Source organism: Mercenaria mercenaria, chromosome 17 (genome assembly GCF_021730395.1).
Source record: "Mercenaria mercenaria strain notata chromosome 17, MADL_Memer_1, whole genome shotgun sequence".
NCBI lineage: Eukaryota > Metazoa > Mollusca > Bivalvia > Venerida > Veneridae > Mercenaria > Mercenaria mercenaria.
In genome coordinates, this window is record NC_069377.1 from 71,217,233 (window position 1) to 71,230,641 (window position 13,409).

The window sequence follows — 13,409 nt, forward strand, 5'->3', positions numbered from 1 at the left end:
AACTTGACCTAGATTTCATCAAGGCTATTATTCTGACTAAATTTCATGAAGATCAACTGAAAAATACAGCATCTATTGCATACACAAGGTTTTTCTTTGATTTGACCTAGTGACCTACTTTTGATCCAAGATGACCCATTTTCAATCTCGGCCTAGATTTCATTAAGGTTATTATTTTGACTTAATTTCAGGAAGATCAATCGAAAAATACAGCCTCTATCGCATATATAAGCTTTTCGTTTGATTTGACCTATAGACCTAGTTTTTGACCCCAGATGACCCATTTTCGAACTCGGCCTAGATTTTATCAAGGTTATCATTCTGACCAAAATTCATGAAGATTAATTGAAAAATACAGCCTCTATCGCATACACAAGGTTTTTTCTTTGATTTGACCTAGTGACCTAGTTTTGACCCCAGATGACCCATTTTCAAACTCGGCCTAGATTTCATCAAGGTAATCATTCCGACCAAATATCATGAAGATCAGTTGAAAAATACAGCCTCTATCGCATACACAAGTCAAATGTTGACAGACGACAGACAGACAGACAGACAGACAGACAGACGACAGACGCCGGACATCAAGCGATCAGAAAAACTCACCTGAGCATTGCTCAGGTGAGCTAATAACAAGTGAGAGTTTCGGGAAAGAGTTTCTAAAAAAGCTTATTAGCTTACTACTTGATCCCTTGCATTTATAAAAATGTATTGTAATCACATGCTATTTGTTGAATAAAATATTGTTTAAACCAAGTTATGGTTCCTGGCCTACTTACATAATATAACATATGCTCAAAGTTTCAAAGCCTAAAGTCTTACAGCATTCCGGAAAAGTGTATCTAAACAAAAAGCTAACAAGAAACTCCTATATTGTAAGTACAAATGAGTCATAACTCTGATAATATGCAAGTCAGAGTATCAGTTCCTAGTCTACATAATCCCATAATGATAATAAACAAGATATAGTTCTTAGTTTAAACATATCTATTCCACATAAATGTACATATATTTATATAAACATGCATCACGTTTGACTGTATGGACAAGATTAGAAGGAAAGACAACTTTACAGAATTCTTCTCCTAAAGTTATGTTCTTAGCTTAACTCACATGATGATGACAAACAAGTGTGCAAAGTTTCAAAGCTATAGCTAGTATAGTATTCAAGAGAAGAGAGAATTCTGAAGAGAAATAAAAATCTTTCCCATGGTCAATATCAAGGGGGCAATATGTAGATTTTTTTAAAAATCAGACAAGCTAGTATAAAACTAAAACAAGAGTTATTCCTTTAGCCTGCAGTATTTAATAACAAGAGGGTCACGATGACCCTATATCGCTCACCTGTTAAACTTTTATAGTCTATAACATGAAGATAAAATACCTACTGCTTTAATCACACAGTAAAATAAAAGAAGTTATAAATTTTCATATATTTTAAATATCAACTTAAATAATACTGACTTCTGATGGGTTTTTTAGTTGGTTTATAATGTTGGTGTGATATGCACTTGGATGTATGCCCCTTTAATGTATCTGATACATACTTGTACTTTAAAATTAAAGCAGAATGTAATGTCATCTTAATATCAGCACATCAAATGGCTGCAGGTTCAAGTCTCATTTGGTTACGTCCATACCTATTAATGAGATGCACCTGATGATTTTTCCTAGGAATTAAATTTGAGTTTAAACGTTTGTTACAGCCAAGTAAACAGGACCTAAAGTCAGTGTAAATCATTCATAGCTCGTTAAAAACACTTCACATTTTTTTCACATTTCATTTTAGAAACACAGACAAGTCTATGCATTGTTCTGCACTAACAAAATTGGTAACTTTCCTAAATTCAATCTGTTATAGTCTCTTTGTGTATATTTAATCATTTACTGGGTTTGAAAACCATGTTTGCATCTGTAGGAAATGCTCCAATGATTCCTCCATCAGCTGCCACAAAGTCGGGTACCAGTACTGTACTGCTCGTGTCAGCTCCTTAAAATATACAAAAATTAATTAAGTACATGTACATGTGCATGTGCATAAAACATGAATAAATTCATTTTAAACGTATTATGAGACTTTACTAACAATTTGGATGGCCGCCTTGTCACTGTCTGCCATCCATTGAATGTTTTATATTCTGTTACCTTTTAACTGTATTTACAAAAACTTTTGCATTATAGCATAAGTCCCATAATTTTTCAGCTTTATTGATGAAGGAAGAACAGTTGCAGGCTTTACTGGTGTATTGCTTCTCAGTGGCACTGCATTGTACATAACGCTTGCACATTATGACATATTTCAATGTTTTCACATTGCAATATTTTATTTCAGACCAAATTTAAATATAACTAAGTTAGTGTCTTTAAAATTTAAAAATGTGGAAACTCTACCGACCACCCCCAACACTGCAAACATGAAAATGTTGCAAGCCATGTTTTGTAACCTTGGTACTGCATAAAACATTACCACACATTCAATTATTATTCCACATCTGCTGAATGAAGATTAGAATGCTTATTTTCAGTTTTCTATAATTACACAAGAACACCAATAGGACGGATTACACCAAACCGGAAGTGATTACTCAGTGTTACATGTGAAGTAGTCCAAAATGTAGTTCCATGCTATGGATGAAATCTGGTATAATGAGTGACATGAGGAGGTGACAGTTAAATTTTTGGCTTATGTTTATTGCTTATAGTATTGAGAATAGATCTAGACCATTTTCATTGTAAATTTCTTGGAATAAGTTTTATTCTTTGCCAAAAATGTCTACCTACGCATACTTGCTAAACGACTGTTTTCATGGGGGCATTTTTAGAGGGTGATGTTTCTCAGAACAGATTATTTTTCTTATATACAACATAACATGTCAATATTTTTCTATTTTTGATAAGACGACACGTTATACTAAATGACCATATATGGTTTTCATATCATTGAAATGCTCTAAAGTGCTGAAAATGAAGTCTGAATGTTTTGTTATTAATATGAAATAAATAAGGAATTGAATTGGTAGAATGTAACCAATAGCATAAAACTGTGAAACTCATCAAATCAGTTATGATCAATAATTTGACTTTACGGTTTTAAACTTCATATTTTACCATTTGTCTTAGATAAACTGTTGCATTCTGTAGAATGTTAAGGAATGTGTATATAAACAAGCATGCCAAACCATCACAACAAACTGGTTTTGACTTTTAAAATAATCAACTTACTGAGTAGACTAGTTGTCAGTTTTCTTAATTTCAATAATAAAAGGTTACAGCATTTGGCCAATAAAGTTAGGAATTAAGATACTAGCAAAAAATGAATGTTGGGTTTCTGGTCTAAAATGCTATCGGGTTTTGAGTAATAAAATGTTTGTCTCCTCCAAATAAAATACTACAAGGATTCATTAAAAAGTGCTAGGTTTAGAGAACTCAAAAACTTTGTCTGCTTAAATGTATTAATTTAAAGGATTTAAAATAGTAGTTCTCTTAAAGCTAACAATTTTATCATTCTTGTAGGGAATTTTTCAGATAATACGGATGAGAATCTTTTAATGACAAAGTTTGAACTTGGTGTAAGAGATGTTTCACAGCCATAACATTGTTTTATCTATCGCATGTATTGCAATATATAAATGTAATTCTTCCAAGATAGGATATTATAGAAATTATCAAATAACTATGTGTGTTAAAACCTGTCAAAAAGTCCTGCACAGATACAGACAGAATTTAAAATACAACTTTCGTCAACCAGTCAATAACTGACTTTCTGTGAATGTGAAATTATGATGGCCACTATATTAACAATATCTGAAAAACACCTGTGAATTTTTGTAAACAAACAAACTTCTTTATTCTTAAACAACATTTACATAATCACCTGTATAATGCTTATTTATTCTTTCTGCCAGGGCCAGACCACTGACCACCGCACCCTGTATACATGGACTGGTCAACCAGTCACCACAGATTCCAACATTATGTTGACCATCAAATACACATTCATCTCCAGTCTGAAAAATACAATATTTGTGCAATATCTCCTGGTGCAAAGATAATTTGGTATGGAAACCAGTCTAAAAGCTCCAGCATCTAATTGGTTGTTTCTGAGAACAAATTTGAAACTGACCAATGACAAGACTGCAATCTTAGACTGGTCTCCAAACTCAGTTTCATAAGCTTGGACTAATTTTTCTTAAGACTTTTAGGCATAAATATCAAAGAGCATATAATTTTTACTAAGAAAAATCGCAACTGCCTGTGGCTGGATTCTGGGTCGTTCAGGTGCTTGTCCAATGCTCTAACAACTGAGCCAAAAGAGTTGACTCCCAGTTGTCAGAGAGGCTTTAGATACACAGGCTATGTGTAAGTGACTACAACACTTCCCCCCTTCAAAGAAGTCATCATTTATGTATATGTAAGACACTTGGCATAGAAAGTGCCATTTTCAGCACAAAATAAAGTCCTTACCCCAGATGAGCCCCCATCTTATGATGGTTAAGGTCTACCAAATCAAAGAGCTTAGCATTTTACTAACAACAGACACTCATGCTTAGTAGATTGATGGTCATTTACGTATTACATAATATCCAGCTTTAAGGTAGTTCTGCACGTTTGGATCGAAATTTTTTCTACAATGTAGAACTTAATTAAACTCTGATTTTTCAAAACTTCAGAATATACCTAGAAAATTCAGCAAATAAAAAAGATAGGGTCGTGTGCTGGATTTTTTGCTAAACTGATTTGAAAAAATTAGACCTTATGCAATTTTTCATAATGGAAGTCTATGGGAAAATTATAACTTTCATAACATTTTCGCGAATAGAAATTTTTCTACAATGTAGAATTTAATGACACTTCCCACAGTTGTAAATAAACATATGGCCTATAATGTGGTGAAATAAAATGTATAGGTCCGTGTGCTTAATTTTGAGATATTTGACCATGATTAAGGTGAACCGCACTTTTCACGCTAATTTTAAGACATTATTTTGAATTTTTAACGTGTCAGATGTTTTAATATCATATTTTAACTTTAGAAAGACAGTAACAGTGCCATTGTAATAAATTTACTGATAGGTTGCTATTAATTCATAAAATGATTTTCATTCCGTACGCCGAATCAAGGCATTATTCCACTTTTTCCGGATAAATGACGTTACGCCATCACTTCCGGTTTATCAAACGTGCAGAACTACCTTAAATCATTATATGTCTCAAAGTATCTTTGACCTTCATCTCCAACCTTCTCACCCTTAAATAATAGGAATCATCTATTTATCATACACAGTCATGCTATGGATTTTTTTTCTGAATTTTTTTTTTTGTTGGGTTTAACTTCGCACCGACACAATTATAGGTCATATGGCAACTTTCCAGCTTTGATGATGAAGGAAGACCCCAGGTGCCCCTCTGTGCATTATTTCATCACGAGCGGGCACCTATGAAGTTTGATGGCCACTAATTATAAGCACAAGCGTTTTCAAGATATTGATAGGAGTCCACCGAAAATTCAAGAAGAATATTTTCACTGATACACTTGCCCTAACAGTAACCGGGATAATTCAGCTGAAATGGACAACTGCCTCATGTTTGACAGACCTAGGCCAAAGTGCTTTCCAGTCATTGACTGAAAACCGACTCAAAGTCAATGTGACCATGACCTTTTCTGCACTGATCCCTAAAACAATAGGAGTCATCTACTGACCAAGGTCAGTCATGCTATTAAGTTTTATTAGTGTAGGCTAAAGTGTATTTTAGTTATTGACCAGAAACAAAATCATCTACAGACAGACTGACAGACCAAGCTAGTCCAACCAACTCATCAAAAAGTGCAAAAAAGTGATAAATTACCTCCTCTTCTTTGAAGTAGGGCATAACAAATAATCTCAACTGATGCATATGTTGCGCGGCAGCAGATGAAGATCTGTTTGTATATTTGCTAGATATAATACAGATTTTGTCTTTGCACTAGTAATGCTGCATTTTTGTGGACAAAATAGGATAAATCATGAAAATGACAACCAGCAAACATTCTTGCACTCACTTAAGTACATATTATATAATGCCATTGGCAGGTAAGAGAAAATGATAAAATGACATTGCAGGTTAGCTTCCTCACAAAGCTTCCTCAAATGTATTAAACTTTAAGTACAAACCTTTAAAATATTCATCGGTACAGCCGCACCCCATAGTTGAACCCTTGTGTAATTAGGAACTGGTAATTGGGCCAGACCAGTCACTCTTTTCATAGCTTGTAAAAGTCTATCTGTCACCTCCTTCTCAACCTTTGGTGGTATGTTTTCTTGAGGGCATTTATTTCTAAGAATATAAAACATACCTTTTTCAACTGGTTTTCAAAATGTCTACTTAAATAAAGCCTTAAGAAACTGCACCTGTTTCAGATTAATTATATTCCTAATTTGATCATCGTCTGGTTCAAACAGCACATTCTCTGCTGAACTTACTATCTCCTTGTAATGAGACAAACTGACATAATCAAAATGTATCTGTTGCAAGCTGGAATTCCTAAACAACAAATTCATATATACTATAGGGATCTCACATGCCTGTATGTTAAGTCTTGGTGTTTACAACCAGAGAGACAATGTGGAATTATAAAACACCTACAAGCAGACATTAGATCAAATTATCTTGCCACTATTATTGTCACTGCAACATTTTCAAAGACTCTGTAAACTATAAATCTTATATAGTTTACGACGTCATAGCAACACTTCTCAATGTGCATGTGTAGCTTGTCTTTTCCCTTGGGAAAAAATAACATGATCTACCACCATGATAACTTTGTCTTTTCCCACTCAGTATGCATTAAATTCAGTTATTCATACTAATTCAGTTTAGACAAAATTTTGAAGAAATCTCTTAAGGAGGTAGCATACCTTGTCACAGGGGTAGATTCAACTTAATTGAACCACAGCAATTTATTGTAAATAGTGTAATCTAATGTTTTAGCTGCTACAATCTATTTCTCTGTGCCTTCAAGTACACTTTTTATCCAGGTTTGAAGGACATGACCCTCCAAATATTTTATATTGAAAGAAGAAGGAAAATACGGATATTTAAGTTAAGTAAACACTTTTCAGTGTAATTCGGTATTACTGTTATCCATAGAGGTGTGCGTAGTTGATAATTTTATAAGTATGCGCATTAGCTTTCTAATGTAAACTTAAATTGTATATGTCGCGGCACTCCTGTTTCCATGGTAACGAATTTTCTCTCATTTTTAAACAACTATGTATGATAACAGGTGTTTTCAACAGCTTCAGTGCCATTCTCTTTAAGACCAAAATGGAATATTAGGGTTATATCATTAGCAGAATATCAAACACTTTACATGGTAACCTAATTATCTTAACCTTTAAAGTAACCATGGCAACAGAGATGTTTAAAATATCTTATATCTTGCTTTTCATCATAATTTCTTAGATAATATTAGATAAATTTACCTATCTTGTTTAATGTAGCTTCAAAACTTTTCATTTCTAAAGTAAGTAGTATGTTTGTTTTCTTTACCATGTTTTGGCTGACCACACATTTTTTATCTGATATTCCTTGATGTCTCTGTATAACAGAAGGGCTACTACAAGGAGCAACAGACGTTCTAACAAACAAAACCCATATACCTAGATCCAAACTGTCGTGTACTGAATACTGTCCAACACTCATTGGAGGTTGTCTGTTGTCTAGAAGGATCTCGTAGCTTGGCTGTATTGTTTGCCATCCAAGAGATATCTGTATCTTCTACATGTACACCTGCAAAAACAGTTTCATAGTGAGAAACACTGTGCAAAATTTTGGAGCAACTTCTTTTAACACAGTACGCCTCCAAGCTCTAGTAACTGAATGTCAACCTAAAAGATGAACATTCCGTAACAGAAATAATATCAGTAAGTGTGTCTGTGTGTTGGGTTTCAGCATCTTTTCCAACAATTTTTCAGTTATATAAATGGCCATGTCTACTTGTAACAGCGACCACAATACTAAACTTTATAGAGCTGCCTCACTGAAATATCAGACCATAGACATGTGACATGATACCAAACCCATCACATTATACTGACATGCTGATCAGTCCTAGAAATATCCTCTAAATGCTGAGCACCAAGTAAGGAAGCATCTAGTAGCATGTTTTACATCTTTCACAGTTATAACATACATTGTCTCTTACATTGTCATTTTCTACTCCATACACTAGTTGTGGGTAGGTTGTCACAAGACCTTAATTTGTATTCTACCAGAATCTAGCATTTATAACTAAGTTTGGGAACGAGTCTTAAAATGCTACCTTACCATTGGTCAATTTCAATGTGGTGCTCAAAACTGACCAATCGTATGCTGAAGTTTCATGACTTGTCTCTAAACTCAGCTTAATCATACTTTACCAGTAAGAACATCGTTACATGCAATTTTGTTTCTAGAACCATATTTCTACCTATAGAAACAATGAAGTGCTAAGATATAGCATGTAGTCTGCTGTAATTTGGTACTATATATATTGGGAAGATGATTAAATAGAATTGGTAGACATAAAAGTGGACCAGTGAGGAAAATCCTCAATTTCGGTTTGCTTACATATTCTCTGTTAGCAGTTTCTACTCTCCCCTCTGGAACATAGTACAGAAAGTCATGTGCTCTTAAGATCTACATAACTAGCTGAAGAATTTTAATATGGCATATAAGAATACGTAACTGCACAGGAACTGTTAGGGGATTTACACCAGGTCCACTACCTTCGACATCTTACCTTCAAAAGGAAGTTTTAATGGAGTTGGAAATGACACAAGTAATGCCCATAATGAACACAGCTGCATTCTTTTATCCTTTAAATCTGGTTGGTGACAAAATCGCACCTGAGTCAGTCTATGAACCTGAGGAGCACCTGCACTAGACATTAATTTATCCGCACACTTTCCATTATGAGCTATAACTAAGTAGTCAAAGTAACCATGTCTGTCAACTCTCCACTTTTTTGAGGCAGCTTCCCAGCTCACATTTCCAGCCCATGTTGAGTTTTTAAGATTCAAAGTTTCAGCAAGGCATTTTGGGATGTCTTGCATCCCATTAACTCCAATAAAGGCTTGAGTTATGTTTTTATCTACAGAGAATTTTCCAGATTTTAAATGTCCTAATTTTCCATTCCAAATCTTCACAGCACCTTTCCTGTGTAGGTATGAGACAATTTTTGCAAAGCGAGAATCAGTAACTGTGAAATACTGCGCTGAATGATCAAACACATGTGCGCGGCCATCAATTATCACCTGACGACTTGAACAACGTCCACCTGGTGCATGCTTCCCTGTGAACAACAATATAGATTTGCAGTTAAAACTGAATAAAACATTAAAATGAAACACAGAAAATCACAAAATTAGTACAGCTTATTTAACAACAGCTGTCTGTTGAGATCGTGCTCCACTACTCGAAGACTTGGTGGAAGGATGGGGTCAAAATATTACCAGAGATTTTCAGATAAAAGAAGAAAAATAGATAAGACAAATAATGTACCTGTATTTGTGGATTTGGATAAGTCTTACACTATATGGCAATGTGTGACCATGATGGGAAGCAAGTTTCAAAGCCATATATCAAACAGTTAAGACAAAATATGGAATGGTATGTGAAACGTAACTATTTTCTATGTCAAAAAAGGGCCATAACTGAGCTAAAGTCCTTGTCCTAGTTATGTAGTCTTGCCTACATATGTAGATTATGATGGTAAACAAGTTTCAAAGCCATATGACAAACAGGTTTGGCAAAATATGGACTTGTACAAAAACTGAACCAATGTCCAATCCAAAAAGGGCCATAATTCAGCCAAAATACTTGACAGAGTTATGTACTCTTGCCTTCAGGTAGAGACTAATATAATAAACAGGAGTTCAAATTTTCAAACCACATGTCAAATAGTTTTGACAAAACGCGGACTTGTACGAAAACTGAACCAATTTCCAAGCCCAAAAAGGGCCATAACTCAGCTAAAATAGTTGACAGAGTTATGTACTCTTGTCTACAGATGGAAATTATGATGATAAACAAGAGTTTAAAGTTTCAAAGCCACATGTCAAATAGTTTTTACAAAACACGGACTTGTACAAAATGTGAACCAATTTCCAAGTCTAAAAAGGGCCATAATTCAGACAAACTAGTTGACAGAGTTATGTACTCTTGCCTACAGGTAGAGACTGTTATAATAAACAAGTGTTCAAAGTTTCAAAGCCACATGTCAAATAGTTTTTACAAAACATGGACTTGTACGAAATCTGAACCAATTTCCAAGTCCAAAAAGGGCCATAATTCAGCAAAAATACTTGACAGAGTTATGTACTCTTGCCTAAAGGTAGAGACTGTTATAATTAACAAGTGCTTCAAGTTTAAAGTAAATATCTTTGATGGTATACAAGATATTACCATTTCATAAAAACTTTAACCAATGCCGATGCCGACGTGAGTAGTAAAGCTCTTCATATTCTTCAAATATAGTCGAGCTAAAAATATTTAAGCTGTGTATATTCTATGATAAATTATTTAGAAATAAAAGTATGTTACAACTACATGTAGTAGCACTTTATCAATTTTATTTGAGTTCAATACAATCGAGCAGAAAGACAAAAATGTATTATTCTTTTTATCACATGTTAACTTAATGCAAAGCTCTGCCAAGCATTGCATCAATTATATACATGTATATAAAATCTGGAAAAAGGAATTTGAATATAATAAACATATTTCAGTCACATTTATTTTCTGTGGATTACATAGTTGGCGAGACAATTTTCACTACGGTCAACAATACAAATATATATACAATACACAAAAGAAGATGAGGATGATTTTGATGTCATTGAAATGCTGTATTACAAAGTAAAATGTTTTTAATTTTGAATTTTGACATTTGATAGAAATAACATTTAAACAGCGAGTAAAATACATTGAAATAGCAGAAACATTCATGATTCTTATCAACACAAAAGTTGTCAAGAATCAGGTAACATGTATGTGATAGTTTATCCTTTATGCAATCAGATTATATTTTATTCACATGGTACAATTAATCTAAAAACAAGAATATTCTAACTTAAATATTATGAAATACCTGTAAACTTCCACTTCAAGAAGCTACTCTTGAAATGAGACATAGATTCCGCAGACTGTACAGACTGGCAAGGTGTTCCACAGTTTTGCACCAGAGTAAGAAAATGAGCCACGCCATGAGAAAACCAACATAGTGCGTTTGCGACCAGCATGGATCCAGACCAGCCTGCACATCCGTGCAGTCTGGTCAGGATCCATGCTGTTTGCTAACAGTTTCTCTAATTGCAATTGGCTTTGAAAGTGAACAACATGGATCCTGACCAGACTGCACGGATACGCAGGCTGGTCTGGATCTATGCTGGTCACATACGCACTATGTTGGTTTTCTCATGGCGCGGCTCATTAATGATTTCCTAGAGAATTCTAATCTTGGTTTTGGAACATAAAGTTCATTCTGTGTAGATGATCTTAAGTTTAAATTGTGCCTATCATGAATCCAACTTTGTTTTGCATATATTCTGGAGCAAAGTTCTGAAGTGACACCATTCATAATACCTGTATCAAATACAGTTGTGTTGTTGATTCCAAGCTGTGACAATCTGTTAGCACAAACAAGGCCTGAAATCCCGCCTCCAATCACTGCTACTGATGATCCGGACAACATGATGTACCTGTTTGTTCAGCTGTCTGTCTTATTTACCTGTCAAAACATGATACCAGTTAACTAATAATAATTCAGATAAAACTGGTATTTCTTGGTTATTATTTTTGTTTTTCAACTCCTTCAGTCCTGAATGAAATTTTACGAAGTTTATCTTAAACTTACTAACCTGGAAACAGGTATATATAAATCTGAATATATCTCATGTCTTAGTGTTGAAGACATGACTTGCAAGTATATTATTTTGTAGGACAAAACAAAGTGTGTGTATTTTCAACATTACAATATATATGGGTTCATTTATATAAGTGAAAATGGGCCATAATTCTGACAAAATGCAAGAGAGAGTTCCGGTTGTTGTGCAGTCTGTCTTCACTTTGGTTTGGGTACATCAGTATCATGCTGTCAAGCTAAGGGGATGGATACATGCAGTGTACTCGGGTATTCCGAATCAGTTTTAATAAAAATTAAAATTGGACTAATGCTTTAAAATGAACAATATCGTGCCAGTGCAGGTAATATAAGAAGGCAGAGGAAGAGAGAAATGACAAGCAGAGATGGAGGTAGTCCAACTAACTGTACACGAGTCGCAATACTGTGATAATTTTTGCACAGGTCAATATCTCTCCTCCAAGTACAATCCACTTACTATTCAAATCAATGCGGAAAGTTTGCCTAATATGTGTATATAACCAGTGATGCAAATCACGTCGCTAACTTTGGAGGCTTCAAATACATATATTTATACCCAATTTTTCACACTAAAAATTACATGTCTGGAAAGCTCATTCCAAATACAATCATTATATGCAGGCCTTTTTTTATGCTGATTTTAGGGCCGAAATTCGGCCCCATTCCCCAATCTAAAAAGTATACTTTTTTCCCCACCTTGGCCAAAAATTCCCCATGCAAAAAAAAAAGAAATTAGTTTTGATTTTCAGTCCTGATTTTAACAACTTTTCAGCAAATATATTCCTCCAAACAATGATTTCGCTACATAAATTTCCCCTCCAAAAGGGACCTGGTACCCTTCCCCAAATTTACAATAGGGCTGATATGTCATCTGGTCATAACTAATAAGAAACGGAGCCCAATGACGACATACAGTGTTTATCGCTTGAAAACAAAACAGGTAAACGTAAGGTTGTCTAATGGTCATAGATACTTACAGTTTACAAACATAGCGGTTTTCTAGTTTTTGCTAAATTGGGCGTTTGTTGTCATATCATTACTTTAAAACTTTAAGACTGGCCGGCACTAAGACCGATTCAGAATACCCAAGTAGAGACTAGACTGTACCTTATGTCACGTTATTTTGTGATTGAGTTCTTCTGAATTACAACCTTCCTCCCACAGAAACACTTCTGAAATGCCAATTAAACAAGGCATATCTTGACTTATGTAATCAGTAATTTTATTGTCTCCCTTGATCAGTTGATCTGAATTTTGACCAACACTTTTATCGTGTTATTTAAACTTCGTAGATGAAATCAACCAAGTTACAATAACTATTTTCTTAAACTTTATACTTAACTTATCTTTATCATATGACAGTATACATTTTGCTTTTTTCTATTAAACACAACAAAATTTAATTTTTCATATGGGCGCAGACATCTTGCCCGTTTCTACTTTCGGTTTCAAATCTTATCTTTCCTTTAAATGAAATAAAATCAAACGTTATAATTACAACACGAGT

At 34.2% G+C, this 13,409-nt stretch overlaps 1 protein-coding gene across 1 annotated transcript; it reads right to left on the bottom strand.

Moving 5' to 3' along the window:
* Positions 1 to 969: 969 nt before the first annotated feature.
* LOC123537428 (renalase-like) lies at positions 970 to 13,389 on the bottom strand. The gene is made up of 7 exons (XM_053528576.1): positions 13,010 to 13,389; positions 11,605 to 11,749; positions 8,762 to 9,313; positions 7,641 to 7,770; positions 6,153 to 6,315; positions 3,875 to 4,007; positions 970 to 1,990 (listed from the first exon to the last, which is right to left on the bottom strand). Exons 2-7 carry the CDS (start codon positions 11,711 to 11,713, stop codon positions 1,881 to 1,883), a joined length of 1,197 nt encoding a protein of 398 aa, XP_053384551.1. The 5' UTR covers positions 11,714 to 11,749; positions 13,010 to 13,389; the 3' UTR covers positions 970 to 1,880.
* Positions 13,390 to 13,409: the final 20 nt, after the last annotated feature.